At 39.5% G+C, this 17,489-nt stretch overlaps 1 protein-coding gene across 1 annotated transcript in view; it reads left to right on the top strand.

Moving 5' to 3' along the window:
* fam184aa (family with sequence similarity 184 member Aa) overlaps positions 1-14,222 on the top strand; it is a 44,917-nt gene extending 30,695 nt beyond the window's left edge. The window contains exons 15-24 of the mRNA XM_053314449.1: positions 1,741-1,855; positions 2,705-2,802; positions 4,309-4,462; positions 5,320-5,447; positions 5,630-5,814; positions 7,292-7,438; positions 7,620-7,737; positions 8,938-9,042; positions 11,268-11,641; positions 14,108-14,222. Coding sequence (XP_053170424.1) covers positions 1,741-1,855; positions 2,705-2,802; positions 4,309-4,462; positions 5,320-5,447; positions 5,630-5,814; positions 7,292-7,438; positions 7,620-7,737; positions 8,938-9,042; positions 11,268-11,641; positions 14,108-14,222 — 1,539 coding nt within the window. The remainder of the gene's footprint in view (positions 1-1,740; positions 1,856-2,704; positions 2,803-4,308; positions 4,463-5,319; positions 5,448-5,629; positions 5,815-7,291; positions 7,439-7,619; positions 7,738-8,937; positions 9,043-11,267; positions 11,642-14,107) is intronic.
* The last annotated feature ends 3,267 nt before the right edge of the window (positions 14,223-17,489 follow it).

Here is a 17,489-nt window from a genome sequence, read left to right on the forward strand (position 1 = left end):
TGACACAGTTATGATGTTGTGTTGATGAAGTTAATACTGTGGAAATGTGTTTCAATTCATAATTTGAGCTGTTACATTGCAGGTTATTTCAATCCCCATGAAGGTTTATTAACACTTGACACACCTAAAGCAACACAATGCAACTTCAAAATAATAATTATATAACTTTCCTTCTTTAAAATTGACTTTGGATATTTGCCTTTACCTAATAAGTCTCTCTTTTCATCTGTGCTTTATAGATAAAGTCATGACACTAAAAATAAAAAAGTTAATATTTTATTGTTATTTCTTTTTTATTGTAATGTGCACTTAACAGAACAAAATCCAAGTCAGGGTTAGAGTCAGGGTTAGCTAAAGTTAGGACTGTTGAGCATTAGCTTTCTGGATTTAATGGCCAAGGCATGGGAACCACATGTGCTGTTTTACATGATTTACTTGACATGAAATTTCTAACTGAGTGAAGTGTCTGTGTCGTCGTTATCTATAATGACTTCTTTTTTCATTAAGATGTTTTCATTACAAGGATCCAGCCTCAGGCTTGTATTTTCTGTTTGTGCGTGACAGTGTGCATGGATGTGTGTTTAATTAAAACACTGGGGGTTTGACACATATTGGCTATTTTAGGTATTTCTACCTCATTAATATTTTGCAGCATGCCCGTTAATGAATCTGTAAATATAAGAACGATTAATTGCAATAGACAGTTAGGGGACACAGGAAGGGAGGATATATTGTACCATACAGGTCATCTGTCTGTCTTTTTAAATCCATATCCAGTGTAGGACCCCATGAACTTCATCTCTGCCCTGCTCCTCATCTTCTCTTTTTAAATCCATCTTACCTTACATTTTCCTAACGTAGTACTCCTGCAGCACTAAATCCTGCCGGGGATTTAACCGCCGGAGCTTGAGGAAGAGTGGCTTGTGAAGGACCAGAGCCGTCTGTCTGAGAGAGTTCTGCCATTCACAGTCTCTTAGGCCTCTAATAGTTGCCATATCTCCTCGAAACAAAACAGTTTTGTGTGCTGTGATGGGGCTTATGCTAGTTGGCTTCGTGTTATTTGGCTGTGTGTGCTGACACTTTCTGTCTGACAAGCTGTCAGCTCACTGAGATGAGCAGGGGAGATCTCTCAACTCCAGCACAGGGTTTGGCTCATATCCATATGTCGATATATTCCTGTCAGTGAGTGCTTGAGACTATCTCTTTACATTTTAAACAATATTTTGGCACAAATAAGAAAAAACAATTCTCTAAGCCATGTATTATTTAGGAGGGAAGAGTGATGATGTTCTGTGTCTCAGTGTTGACCTAATTAAATGTGTGCATTCAGTTGAGTGAATTGCTCATTTACTGGAGAAACATATTTCTTAAACAACTGAGGCCACATGCTCTATGGGGGGAAATGAAATATAATGTTGCTACACAGAAACTAAGTCACAGTTTCTGTCATGTGTCAGACAAGTGCTGACATTTCATTTCTGATTTTACTGTTGTTACTGCACTATAGATTCTCACACTGCCACACTTTATTCTTAATAGCCTATTTTTCATTTCATATAGTTTTGTGTGAAGCAGAATACATACATTACGTTTTTGTCCCCACCAAGGATAAAAATAACTCAGGCAGGAATATACTGTATAGACCATTGCACCTTACTTATATGTCTATTTCTTAACAGCAACGCCAATAATGATATCTGCCCCTGTCCTTTCTTTTCCTTTTTTCTCCTCTTTGTCCAGATCTCATTATTGAAACAGTCTCTGGAGCTGCAGTTGTCTCAGTCGCAGTCAGCTCTCCAGCAGCTGCAGTCTCAGTTCAACCAGGAGAGGGAGCTGCTGAGCCAACAGCTGAAAGGTAAGTTGACATCTGCCTGTATCACACTGAGATAGAGGAAACAGCAGCTTTTAACTCCACTCTCCAAATCGCAGCCAATCTGTTGACTCACTTATGTCAACATGCTTAGGGATTTGGTAAGTGGAAGAGGTTGTTACTAGGAACCAGACTTGACAGTTGGAGCATTTGTGTGACTTGGGTCTGAATAAACAGAGCCAAAGATGGCCAACTGTGTTAGAAAGTAACTGGTTCTTTGGGAAAAAGTCAAATGGACAAGCATCTAGTCACAGAGCTTCAAACACTGTTAAATATGTAGAAACACAATAATACATTTAGCCATCAGTTCACCTTCAGATTCTGGGTCAATTTTGGATGAATTTGGCAGCTATAGTTCACACTTTTATTCTGAAGGACTACTTTTATTGACATACCCACATGCGGCTCCATGTACTCAATGAGAGGTGCGTGTGATTGATGGAAAAACATACTGTAGGGATGGTATGAAACAATAATGCCACACTTGTGTTTTAGGTGTTAGATGACATGCGCCCACCATATTTCAAGTGCACTATACCAGTCAAAAATACAGATACATAACAAAAATGAAAGAAACATGAAATACAATGTTACGCCGTGCATCAAAGTTGTCTAGTCAAGTTCTCTTCTGTCATTGTTCTCAGTATGTTTCATGTCACAGTGTGAGTGGAGCAGACTGTCATGTCTCGTGTCTTGTCAAACAGAATGGAAACTGGTGAGCTTTTGAAGACGTGGCGATGTTTCACAGTGTGTATCTTTACAGAGCTGTCTGTTTCGTGTGTGTGTGTGTGTGTGTGTGTGTGTGTGTGTGTGTGTGTGTGTGTGTGTTTCCAGAGATGCAGAGAGAACATCAGAGGAGAGAGCATCGATTACAGGAGGCACACTGCTGCGCCCTGAGCACCATGGAGGAGGCCAGACAACACCAGATCAGGGTAGAGTACACACACACACACACACACACACACACACACACACACACACACACACACACACACACACACACACACACACACACATCAATCATACCTACATGCAGGGTTTGGGATTTGTCATGTTTACTGTGTGTACACTAGTGTTAAGGCTGCACTATACAATACAAACGATTGTTTGTGTTTTTTCAGTACAGTGGTGTAGATATCTCTGTTTTGGCTGTTGTTACAATCCGGCTCACGGCTGGACAAAAGGAGGGAGATCCCACACAAGTTGTAACTAAAAGATAAATGAAACTAAACAAACAAAACCAAACCTGGTGGAAGCCAGAGGAGAGCAGGCACCAGCTGACTCTCCCTGATGACCCAACTCTTCCTACCAGGATCCTGCAGATAGAGGACAGGGAGGATCATCACACTGTGTTCATATTAACTTCTTTCTTCTCTCTAGCAGTCTACTACAATGCACTGTACTGAGCAAAAGTTGTAAAAATGTTGTTTCTGGTGGAGGATGGGAACCTCATTATGAGCTCTGATAAATGGAGGATTTTCTCTGTCATGTAACCTGATTTGTTGTCTGGGGATTCTCTAATGCACAACATTAGCTGAAGTAATTCCCTCCTGAGAGGAAATTATAGCCCACAGTTTGGAGAGTGCCGTCGTCACTTTTGCAATTTGGAGAGTTCTTTTTTCTTTTCGAAATCAATTTATTCTATAGCACACAAATTATTTCTTTGTGTGTGTGTATAGAAGAGTAATAAACCACAGTATTAGTTGAGACTTCCTAAGCGATGAACAAACAAAGCAGGGAGGACTCAAATGATCCTTATTCCTGCTGCCGAGTTAATTGCAGGTAAAAGATTCATAAAGCAATCAAATCAGCTGAGAAAGTCCCAGCATTGTTAAACAATTCATTAAGTTCATCTACTTTCATTCCCCTCATTTCTCTGTTAAATGATATTGAAAATGAGCCAGGATGGTAATGGCTTATTGGAGAGTTTATGGTTGAAGCTCTCTTATAATTACATTGCAGGCAGAAACATTTGATGCAAAAGTGGAGTCATGAATAAGATTTTTACTGCCTCACTGAACACAATGATACTGTGTCTGTGAGGAGATGTTGTTTCATTTACTGCTGATTGAAGTCATACATCACATAAAATACCTTTATGGAAATCAGAATGTTCAATAGATCATGAAATACCCCAAAATTAGGAACGGCTTTGCTGATGAACCCAGAATTTTGCTAATTTGACTAGTAAGCCAATTATCCTACAAGAGTGAAAGAAGTTTTTTCTCCAACATTTCACCATTAAATATCCACCATACATCTGAATTGTTGATTTTCTGATAAATGCAATGCTTTTCTCAATCAGAGCATCCTCAAATTCACATGCCAAGGATGTTTTTAAACTACTCACTGCATCACTGTGTTTTTTGTTTTTTTTTAATAGCATTTTTTCACATTGCATAACTGTCCTTATCTTGTCCTCCTCTGTCCTCTCCCAGGCCCTGGAGGAGCGTCTTAAACAGGAGCAGAGGGAGGAGGTTCACGCCTTGAAAGAGGCCCACAGGAGGACCTTCGATATCTTGAGACAGCAGTCAGACCAGGAGCTGCAGACGCTGAGATTTGAACTGGAGGACGAGGGGAAAGCGAAGCTGGGTAAATAATAATAAACACACATAACACCTGCCTTGGTCTTTGTTTCCTGGTGTCTATCCAAGATAACAACCTCTCTCTCCCTGTGGCACGGTTTTATACAGCAGCAATGACTTTCCACAGTGAAGATGTTTATACCCACTGTGATGAATTTTCTACCTGCTGAGCTGATGTTTATGTCTGTAGAGATGTAGTCGCTACTAGGCTCCTGTTTCATCCCTATTCTCCATCTCCACACTGTTAAAATGGAAATAAACACAACTGGTAAATGGTGGTAAATCAGCAGATTGCATTAAAAAAAGAAGCTTATTCACATCTCAAATCCAGGCAATTAACTAATAAGCAATAAGCAGCTCCCACAAGGCTTCCTCCCTCTCTTTTACAAGATATAAAGGTTATCTGTGTTAAACGGGGTCAAATTTTAAAAAAAGATTCTTGTGTTTAGTTTCACTGATAATCCTCTGTGATCTGTGAACAGACAAAAACTTTTTTGTTGAAGTATCTTACATGAGCAGTCTGATATTAAGCTGATCTTGAGACAGAGATTTTATCAGTTAAAATGAAGTCGTTTCAAAGGGGACTGAGATAACCGCAAAATACCAAAGCCCTACTCTTGGTGGGGAAGGATTTGCTAAGAACAAAGAGGATCCCAACCTGAGATCAGAGGGAATCCTCCTGACACCTGGCTATTGAGCTAGATGAGCTGAAATACATATTATGCAATAACAATAGTTTTCTGATATATGATACCATGATAACACTTGTACACATTTGGTTTTTATGATGATGTTTCTACCCTCAGGTGATGCTCTTACTTACTGATATTCCCTCACTTTAATGCCACTGTCTCTGTCTGGCAGCCTCCCTCCGTGCAGAGCTGAACCACCTCCATGCTACAGCTATAGAACATCTAAAGCAGATCCACGTTAAAGACAACACTACCGTCAAACGGGAGCTAGAGAAAGCGATGGAGCACAGCCACCAGCAGGTAACTGTGATGACTGTTCTCCAACTTCTTTTTGTTTACCTTTTTCTTATTTATTCTCATTTGTGTGCATTTGTGATGAACTTACATTTTCAGTCCTCCAACAGTAACAGTAACAGTAACTTCTAACTAACAACTTATTATTCTCTGTTGTGTTTTTCTCTGTTAATGCGTAAATCATCCAGGAACAAGAGCTACTGGTCCGTATCTCCGACCTGGAGGCAGAAGTGTGTTCCCGTAGCAACCGCATCACCGATCTGGACCATGAGATCCACTCTCTGAACGAGACCATTGACACTCTGACCAGAGAGCTGGAGTTGAAGGGCAAAGAGGTGCTGCGGGTGCGCAGTGAAGCTAACCATCAGATAAGGTAGTACTCAATATCCTCAAATACCAATACCCTCTACTTTCTAAAGTGGATGTGAGAATATGCTATATATTATATGTGAAACATGTATTGTTTTATCTTCTTGATATCATTAGGGGATGCAAAATTAAACCATGACTCAACAGTAACTGACCCAGTTTGCAGACGACTAATCCTGCACTCATGTTAAATGGGAATAACTATCTGAACAGCTTATGATTAAATGCAGCAATTTTCATGCATTGAAACTAATTTGTGCCAAGACTTAGTTTCTGTACAGTTCCCAAACAACTTTGTGACCTTTAATTCACATGATTTACACCAAATTACAGTAAGTACAGACGAGTCATCTTGAGAGTAGTCATTTGATGCACAATGCACTTGCAATAAACATTTTTTCAAAAAGAGTGTCAAAATCAAAGCAGCAGTGGTCAGGATAGATTGTTTCTGTAAAGGTAAACACCCACGCATCACAAACTCCACACCTCCAACGCAGACCATTATTGTTGTCTACAAGCCTGAACTGAGATAAGAGTATCAGGGTTATTTCCTCAATTTAAAAACCTCCTTGAGAGCCACAGAACACAACAGTTTTCACAGGCTGACAAGTGCTTCCCATGACACAAACTGACCTAGATATGTAAAATTAGTGGAGTGCCCCTTTAATGCCCTGTTTTTTGATGGTGTGTATGCAGCAAAATGCCTGGGAAAGTTCTCATAAAGGCTGACAAATACTTTATATTGAAACGAGTGGGGAACACAGTCACTTAAAGATAAACACAAAAAACCCATTTATTGCTGTCACTTGTGCAATACTAATATTTATGAGCTCATCATGCAAACTCTAGCATCTTGTGCTCTTAACTGTGTTTGTTGTGATTGTGGTCCTGCTTATCTGCAAATATCAACAGTCTTTTCCTAAAGGGAACTTGGATGCATCACATTTTCTATTACTTCCTTCCACTTAGATTGCAGACAGATAATTTAAGACTCCGTTTTTAACACAGTAGCCATGGATACCATTTCTTTTTAAACATTACAAGGGACCTGATGTTCTCTACAGTACATCAGTTCTGCTCTTTGGGCCCCAGCTGAGTTCAGATTGCAGCTGCACAATCTCATGCCTCCAAACCAGGAAATGAAGTGTGTGTGTGTGTGTGTGTGTGTGTGTGTGTGTGTGTGTGTGTGTGTGTGTGTGTGTGTGTGTGTGTGTGTGTGTGTGTGTGTGTGTGTGTGTGTGTGTGTGAGCAATATTCATGATGAGCTTTTTATGCACTAAAAGTGATTACTCTCTGTGGGTTGAGTCTGGTCGATATTCCACCGCCATGCTTACTACTAGTTATATTCCTGCTGTAATTTCTGCTAATAATACTTAAAATTGATACTCACTACAGTTAAGAAAAATTCATTCAGCACATGCTACATGTTAGGTTATTTTATCTTTGGATTTATTAATGAGTTTTGTCTATCTCTGCTGCAGGGCCCATGAACAAGACTTGGCAAAGAGACGTGAAAGAGACATGGGGGAGCTAAGTATGGCCCATCATAGAGAAACGCAAATCATGCTGGCTGACTTCAACAAAGCCCAGGAGGTGCTCAAAGACAAGATTTCTGCTTTACAAATACTGTAAGTCAAAGAAATGTGTCTCTAAGTTACTTATGTTGCTCCTTTGGGGTTTTCTTAGAGCCTCTTATAGTTTCTCTGCTTTTGCTGGCAGAAGCATTTCTTTCTCCTTCATAAGACACTTTGTAATTTTGTATTCGTTCTACTTTGCTTGCTCCTTCATGTGTAACGTCTATGTGTCCAGGTTGGAGGGGACAGAAGAGAAGTTAAGGAACAGAGAAAGCCGACCAGAAGACCTGCAGATCATAGCAGAGCTTAGAGAGATGGTCACCGAAAGAGAGGCCCTGGTCAAGAAGCTGGTGGTGAGTAGAGAAGATGTAAGATTGTGTTAATATTTTATTTAGATTCTAGTTTTGATTGTGATTTTGCAGTCATCTTGCAACCTTTGTTTTGTTACCACTGTGTCCTTTTCACCGAGAGAGGGACATATCTTCACTGTCAGAGAGTCCTGATATCGCTGTCTCAGAATAACAACTAGGAGAACACCCACACATACCTAGGGCGCAGGGCTTTTTTGGACTGTGGAACCAGGGAGTCAGTGATTCCCTGCAGGAGAACCCGGCCTTGTCCCACCTCTTTACACAGATAGATAACCGTCCCCTTACCAAATTTACATTTTGCGAGGTTCAAGGTGAGGGAGGCCCTTCGGAGACAACGATTGGCAGGGTGTTAAGATGCTCGGACCAAGTGGAGGAATAGGCAACCACATCATCCAGATATGCCTCACAATTTTCCACTCCAGCTAAAACAGTATGCATGAGACACTGGCATGTGGCAGGAGCATTACGCAACCTAAATGGCATGACTGTGTATATTGGAGGAAATTGTCAGGTGTAACGAACGCAGAAATGATGTCAAAGGAACTTGCCAGTAACATTTTAACAGGTCCAGCTTGGTAACAAAGGAGAGGAAACGAGTCAAGTTTGGTCATGGCATTAACTTTCCTTTAGTCATTATAGAAACAGAGGAGTTTGGGACTAAAACACAGGGAGAGCCAATTCACAGCCAGCCCGGAAACCAGTCCTCCTCAGTGCGTAGCAGCCAATCCTGCAATCAACCAATCATCCCCCGGCTCTGGCACACACTCATTTGCATATGGGACAACAAAAAAAAAAACCTTTAAAACAGTCAGCAAGATGACATTTTCTTTTTAATTATATTGCAACAGCACAGTTTCACTTATAAACACTTACATCCATTAAACTACTAACTGCATAAAATATCAACCTCGCACTTTGTAGTCCACAGAAATAAACATCTTTCCAGGTGACATGATTACATAAAGTGCTCTCATCCAAGAGTGACTGCTTCCTGCTCCTCACTCACTCACTGGCCTCATGACATAACTCATAGCAGATAACTGGATTAAGCTGCAAGAGTGCCTTAAGTAGTTTGTTTGGATGTTGTGATTCTTTTTCACACTGTAAAACAATTTGCAGCCATATTTGAAGCATGCACAGGGTTAGGGTTTGAGACTCAACATCTTGTCCTTTTTTTTATAGGATGACAAGAAGTTCTACCAGTTAGAGTTGGTCAACAGAGAGACGGGCTTCAGCAAGGTCTTCAATTCCAGTGCCAATGTAGGTGTCATCAACCCCCTTATTAAGGTGAGTGCTGATCCCTGTGAGGTGAGTGTGAGTGGGATGGATGTTTAGGGTCCTTTGGGTGTTTGTGAGGTAATCTTTGAATTGAGTGCCCTCCAACCCTCAGACAAGTGAAATCACAAGATCCATGAGAAAACTGTGTGTTCTCTATGTCATAGTTACCACAGTACATCCCCTTGGGTTTGTTGTGCGTGTGACTGAGTGTTATAATTTGACTCTGTCCCAAACACCACACTTCTAGCTCACAGCATGCACAGGATTGGTTGCATCACACACTTCTGTTGTTAAAAAACTCACTCCATATAAAAGTTTTAAGGTCAAATGATGTCTAACCACACACACACATACACACACAGTGTCATAGGACATTTTTGGGGACATATATAGGCTTACATTCATTTCCTGGATACTTATCCTTACCCTAACTATATCCACTGACCCAAAAATCATTTTTTTTCTAATTGAGGACATACTGTAGCTTTTATCCCCACTTGGACAAACCGTCCCCAGTTAACTGGTCTTAAGTCTGAAATTTGTCCCCGAAAGTAGCCTATGACAGGCCACACACATGTTGCCAAATGTTGTGTCATGCAGGTAAGACTAAACCCACAAAGGATGTTTTAATTTTTAAAAAAAGAATCTACCTCTAATCAATCCATTTTATGTCGAAGAAAATCGTGACACAACCTCATTGGTACTCTCTGAAGCACCAAACACACACACGCACACACACACACACACACACACACACACACATACATATACAGTGCCTGTGGTTTGGCACAGATATCCACCTTTCTACACAGTGGCCAAAAGAAGTAATTGTTATTGGGGTAGCTGGCATATAGCTTTATCTACACTGTATATTTGTCTGTATTGTATTGAAATTGATCTATAACAGAGGAACCAGAACAGTTCAAAGTTGTTTTTATATTATTTAGAATGTTATATTTCATGGATCTACAGTACAAAGCACAAAATCATCCCATTCTTCCTAAAAAATCTGCTGCGTGTGAGATCATTACACACTCTTTCACATCAATGTCACAAAGACTGATCTCTGTATACAAAGCTGCTCATCATCCTCATTCTTCTGTGTACACATCTGTCATACGTAGTGTTTCAAGCCTGGAGTCATTCAGAAACAATAATGCTTGATTTGAGCATGGTCCCCTCCTCCTTCTCCTCCTCCTCTTCATGTCTGTATTGCTCACTGTGGGTTGTCTTGATTACATTTGAGTTCATGATTCTCTCACTTAGAAGCCCGCTACATGTAGGATAAAAAAATGTCTTACTTTGGTGAATCCACTGAAGAAACAGTGGCAGACAGCAAAAGAAACCCCTCCTCTTAGAGATCCACTCTGGGGACAATTAGAAGTAGTTTTAGGCCAATTTCTGCACTTTTTTATTTTTCCACTATTCAGTATTTTTTTGCAACATCCTTCTACAGAATTCATCTGCATTCGTCATCAATTCCTGTAATTTTTGAACGCATTGTGCAACTGCAGCCAAATATACATGAACTGTGCATACACTCTGTGCAGTTCTGCTAAATAGAATTGCAAAATCACTCAATCTTTTGCCTCGAAATGGTTCAATATCAACAGGAAGACATCTATGCGATCCTTACACAGTGTTTATATTCTGACTCCTCACATTATCCCCTCATGATTAGTCTTAATACTTACCTTCTGAAACACAAATCTATGTTTTCATTAATAACAGCATTATTAGGCATTCAAATAAATCCTTAATGAAGCTTTCAGGGAACAAAGAGAGTGTATTTAATCAAATAAATGTATTTGAATGGGGATGGTATTATTGAGAGTTTTTGAGAGTATCAGCTTCCAAAGATTTACAAAATATTACCATTTTTGTATATTCTGGGTCACTTTAGGACAAGTCACAATATTTCAAGCTAAAATGATGGTGTGTAGGGTGTCAGTCTGAGTGACTTTAAAAGTACAATTGATCCTCAGATCATTTGTTTGTATATAAAAGTGTTCTTCATCAGACAGAGTTGTTATTTTTACCATCAACTCTTAATGATGAAGTGCAGTTTTATAATCCAATTGCCCCGTTTTGCTATTTATTATGGTTTCCATTGGTAACATCTGTTAAATATTTCAATACACAGTTGATGAAGAGAGAATTTGCTAAAAACAAAGTGCATTCCTGTAATACAGAATCATCCTCCCCCAACCCTGCCTTTCTATGTTTGTCCCTAGTTAAAAACAGGCAGCCAATCAGGTCACCGCTTCTCCAGCTTTCCTAGCCAGTCAGCTCTCCGATTCGTCAGCCCTCCCACCACGAGTCATGAAGGAGAGGAAGAGGAGGGACGGGAGGTGGAGGAGGTAGGACCAGGAGGCCGCTTTGTGCCTCCTCACTCCCCCCTCCAGAGGTCCCTCCCCCGGCTTAAGAAATCCCTACCACTGTTCAGCCCTCTTCCTTCTCCTCTTCCTCTTCCTCACCATCCTCCTCCTCCTCCTCTTCCTTCTTCTCCTCATCCTCCACATCATGCCTTGCCGAGCCTTGCTCTTCCTCATGCTCGTCATCCCCAGGAACCTCAGGTGCAGCATCAGGGCCTACAAAGCTTTAGGAGGTGAGAACTAATGTGACTGCTGCCTTCAGTCCACTTACACTTCACATAATTCAAAGGAGTAAACTTGACCCCAGCCATGTTTGCTGCCCTCACTGTCTTTATCTCTCACCTCACTTTTTGCTTTTCCTCCCGTCTTTCCTCACCCGTCTCCCCCAAACCTGAAGGAGGGCTTTTTAAAGGCAGGTATTGACCTTTTTCATGAAAACCTTAAATATTGTAGCTTTAATGTCCTCAACTTGTGTGTATACTTGTCCTGAGGTCTTAATTCCATTTTGCATAGATTTTACAACTACATCCAATTTATCATGTTGTCTACGTAATCACTGGAGCCACTGTAAAAACCAGACTCACTCTACAATAAGCATCTTTATCATTAACCAAAACTGTCTCCATGGGTTTCAGTGGAGAGTTTTACTTTACAACACTGCTATGAAAACCAATCATGAACACCTGCCACCACCTGAAGAAGATACTCTTTACAGTGGGTTGCATATATTACCAAAACATAGCTTCTACTGTAAAATGTATCTCTTCAATAATTATTTTTTTTAATCTTTGATGGCACATAAAACTTCCCATTTGGTCTTGGGAACTGATGCTGTATTGCATGGGAATGAAACACTGAAGCATAACATAATTTCAGCTCCAACATGAATGACACAAGTCTGATTAATATGTAGAGAGAAAAGAAGCACAACATCTGCTTAACTAGAAGGGACAAGTCTAGTAGTGGTAGTCTGTCTTTTTTGTGACTGAAAAAAGTGATCCAACGCCCCCTGCTGGAGCCTTTTTCCCAGAGCTGCTAATAAATGCGACCATGCTTTGATGTACGAAGACTATTAGATTTTAGTAAGGGTGGTTACCTTTGCGTTTCAAAAGGCACAGCAAGCGTTCTTATATCCCTGTAGAGTACAGTAAGAGCCAACTTTGACTCTTCTTTATCAGTTGCATGACTTGGACTTAAGCCAGGCTTCAAGTCGCAAACTTTGCATAATTAACTCAACCAAATCAAATAAGACTTTAACACCAGTTTTACTTGAGTTGGGTTTAGTTGTGAGATGCAAATGCAATTGGAAGTGTTTAGACACACTGAGCTTAGAAAATGGGTTTGAAATAGAGCCGTGTGTATGTGTGTGTGTGTGTGTGTGTGATGTTTACTTGGATGCACCCACACATTGTTAGCACTCTGGGGAAAAGCTTCAAGTTCAACTCTAACTTGTAGCTGTTTTAGTGGAAGACAAAACGATATTCTAGTTGTTGTACAGTAGATGATTTAAAGGAATTTGAATGCAGGCTGTAGCCAGTATTGTATACCGCATTGATCTATTCATTTCACACAACGCTGCAGTCTAGACATTAGTCCTGGGTCAACAGAGAAAAATAATGAGGATATAATCCATTTTTGATTCATTATGCCTCACCATCACATTTCCCATTTTCCAATCATAGTAATACCACAGACAAAATTTTCTTTGAAACATACAGCAAGTGCTCACTGTCATCTCTATCTGCTTTTTGTTGCTTATAAAAGAAGTCAACCCTGAAACATTGCACTCACAAATCAGTCTCAATGGGACTCGAGTGAAGTAACGAAAAGAAATTACTGATTTAAAAGCAATTCAGCAACTCAAAAGTGCAAGTTGAAAATGTGAAACTTGTGAGATAACAGTGTTGTGCTTTTATACTCCCAGCCAAAAAAAAAGGGCAGTGAACACACAGTATACGAGGAGATAAAGAAGTTCTGCTGGCTGCAAGTAGGCTGGCTGATTATGAAAACACTGGCAGTCACGCCGCTGGATGGCGCAAGCTGCAAACCAGCTGAATGAAGGAATTATTTAAAATCTGAGTGTTTGTTAAGAAATATTGATTTTAAGAGGAGAAACACTTTGTTAGTTGCTTTTTCGTTCAGTTTTCGGTGTTATTTTTAATTAAGGTTCAAGTTTTCTATCTGTTTTTGTCAGTCCCAATCTTTAAAGCAGAGCACATCTTGCATTATTTATTAATAATGTTACTTATTTTTATGTTTGTGCAAATGTATATATTAGTATGCTGTTTTTTCAGTGCTACACTGGATGACACTTTATATTTAAATTACAGTAATCTTGTTATATCCAACCACCCACACATATCTTCACATATACCCTCACAATTCACCATCTTTTAGCAAAGTGCAGGCAGTCTCAGGGGATCCAGCATGTAGAACCCCCTGAAAACAACAAATATATGTGTATATGTCTCTGTCCTGTAACGCTTGTTTGGCATGTACTGCCTTGAGCACAGTCTGTTTCCCTGATTACACTCTGACACTGGTAATACCCACAATCACGATATACAACTTCTTTGTTATCTTCTTTTGTGTATCTGATTGTACATAGTGTCTGTATGTCTGTACATGTGTGCTACAGCATCTATGTGTGTTTTCCTCACAGTCATTTTAACAGATGCTTTGTTTTTCTTCCCTCTCAGCCTTCCTGAGGCAAACACCAGAACACCGTCAGACCCGAGGGGGACGGAGACACGACAAAGCAGAGAATATGTAGAAAAAGAAGAGGAGCTGTATGCTCAGTACTTCTCTTTCTGACTGGCAAAAAATACCCCAATTCTGTCAAAAAATCAAGTAATGGGACAGAGAGCTAAAGTTGGACAGCGATCAAACTGCAGGTTTTGAAAGCAATTTGGGTGACTTATATTTCAAACGTGCATTTCTAATCACCACACTCCCAACAGTCATGTGCAGAACTGGGACTTTAATGTGATTGCAACCTTAGGGCTATCATAGATGGTGAGCATTGTACGAATCTTGATTTGTCAGTGCGTCATAATGAAAGTGTATATAGTATATGGCATGGCCTCATCATTCCACTATATATTTTATCATCTACAGTTCTGAAATACATTCATTCTGTATGAGCTCTAAAGCTACGATAGCCATTCAAGTTGTTAGAAATAGTGTAATTTTAAAAAAGTTTGAAGGACTTCATTACCCATAAATCCTGTGAAGTACTGTCTTTCACAGTGCTTTTAAAGCAGTGTTAAAACATTATATTTCAACCTCAGTCTGAAGTTTAAATTCAGAGTGAGAATTCTCCCAATAGAGGTTTCAGATGTTAGTCACAGCAAGGCATTTCTTCCAGCAGTGATATTTCCAGATAATATGAAGAAGAGGACAACTGATATGTAGCTACAGTAAGTCAGTGAGTCAGCAGGAATATTGCAGAATACGGGGATAAATAAGCTTATTACAACTTGAGTCTTACTTGCTTTGACCATCATTCCTCTCAATATAAACAACAGTGTTCCCACTATGTTCAATATAAATAGCAGTATTCCCATCATGTTCATTTCTGAGATCTGGGAACACATTGCTTAATCATGCAGTTAATGACAAACAGTCCAACTTATTTGGTAGAGTAAATGAAGAGGAACGGTAAAATGATTACCCAAACTCTTGTTGTCAACATCCATTGCAGTTTAAAGACTGACTCGCTGATTGAACTGTGACCTGTACTGCATGCACAGTTTTCCTGTTCAATGAGGCCGTTAGTAGCATCATTTCAGGTGTGCTTACTGTCAGTTTTACCACCACATAAAAAGCTATTAAAAACAATGTGGCTAAATTAAACTGGGAAAGTAAGAGACTAAGCATTATCCTTTAAGAAGCAATAGTCAGAAAGTCTACTGTGTCTTAATTCTCTCAAACTTCCTTGACATAAGATCACAGCAACATTTTTTAACTCACATGTCACAAACTGCAGTGTTCAACGAGTGTACTGTCAATGTGTTGAAGAAGAAGAAAAGTTGACATACTGTAGATTAAGAGCTCCACATAAGATGAGTTTATCTTTCTTTATACATCATCATGTGTCTTACAAGTCGTAATCTGACTGGAAGTGCTACAAAGTGACTTTTGCCTTGATACTCGCCTTTAGTCTTTCATCCTGAGGGCTCATCTGCAGTACCAATAATGTATTCAGGAAAAAAAAGAATAGACCTAGCTTTTGATTCTGGTTGGGTTTTGGCCTCTACACAGTACAATAAACTACAGTACAGATCACCACAATAACGACACCAGCAACAAAAATAAGATCGACTTTAGCTTGCTGTCCCAATGCTTTGACTGTGTACATACAGTATACGTTTGAAAGTCATTTTCAAATCTCTTGAGCTAGCTGAGGGGCGCTTGATTTATTATTCCAGACGCCTCAGCAGTCTCAGGAGGGTAACCATCAAGACAAACTGAATCAAGCACCCCTCATATTTTTATTATTCCAGTATTTATAATGTAACAAGCTACTGTTTTTCTACGGTCTGTTTGTGATGCCGGTGGACCAGAGACATATAGAGAAAGAGTTCTGTCAGTGACATGTAGACGTTCATTTACTCCTAGGAACCTTTTTTTTAATGCCAAGGAGTGTTTAGTCAAAGCTACACACTTGATTTCATTACAAGCTACCTTTAGGAGTTCATGTTGGTAACTGAACTCTTTTTGCTAAGTGTCTCTGTGTGTGGGGCAGACCATAGAGCATGTGAAAACAGAAACACTATCATAATGCTGCTGTCACTCACTTGAAATCCTCATATCTCCGGTTTTTGGTGTACTGTCCATTCAGTAACCTGTACAGTTTCCAAACTGCATGGTTGTCATCAGCCTGAAAGAGGCTCTGTTTCTTACTTATTGAAACGTGGATAGAGGGACATGAGGTTTGAGAGTACGATTCTTCTCACACTGACACTGACATTCAACACCGCAAACACATTCAGATGCACTTCAGTATAAATCAATGCTCGTCTTCTGAATCAACTGAGGCCCCAAATGGTTCAGGAAGTGTTTATACTCTGCTCATGGGTTATATTAAACAATCCAATTAAACCAGGAATAATTTAATCAACACCTCTCTGACAAAGTCTTAAAAAATATTGAACACCTCTGCACTCTTGTATTGGATTGCATTAGAATGTTAAGCCCTGTAGATATTTCATATAATCACATTTTAAGTGGTATATCATACTCAAATGCTTACTAAAAGTCTTCATTTTCACATTTAGGTGCATGTTTTCTTATTTTGGAACCAAAACAATGTGCATTTTTCTTTCATCTTTGCCTTTCTTACCCAGAATCTCATGAGAAAATTGATTTATTTTCACCACAGAGAAATGCCAGAAAGGGCACCAGCTTTAAATCATAGGCCTTCTTCAGATGGACTATCAGAATAAAAAAATATATACAGACGTTCCTGTAATTAACCTGATTGCAAAACCTTTGGGTATCTCACAAAAAATGTAAGTATATTATAGTCCTTTGATATCTACGGAACTACAAAGATGGAGGATAAGGGATACAAGAGGAAATATATACATGTTTAAAGAGATTTTGGGAAATACACTTATTTTCCTTTCTTACTGAGAGTTAAATGAGAAGTTTTATAGAACTCTCATGTTGGACAGTGAATAGGAAACTACAGCCAGCAGCCAGTCAGCTTACCTTAGCATCAATCTTCACTTCTTGGCAAGAAAGTAAGTGAATGAGCTTATTTCTGAAAATGTGAGGGAAATAAATCTGATATCTGAGGGAAGAAATAGGATGTGAATACTTAGGAAACGGATGTGGAACAGGATGAAGAAGAGCTTTTCTATTGTTACCTGATGTTTTGTATTGGAGAGTTTTGTGACTGTATTTTATGTTTCCTTTTAAGTACTGGGGTGTCTACTTGTGTTTGCCTTGTGTGCCTGAGGAAAGTCTGAAAGCCGTGTAGATGTTTTTTAATTTATTTAATTGAGTTCCTTTTTTTTTCAGAGGATAGAGAGAAGCTAACATCTTCCTAACCTATCTCCACACGGGAATGAACAA

The sequence above is a fragment of the Scomber japonicus genome, chromosome 24 (genome assembly GCF_027409825.1).
Source record: "Scomber japonicus isolate fScoJap1 chromosome 24, fScoJap1.pri, whole genome shotgun sequence".
In the NCBI taxonomy this organism is placed as follows: Eukaryota; Metazoa; Chordata; class Actinopteri; order Scombriformes; family Scombridae; genus Scomber; species Scomber japonicus.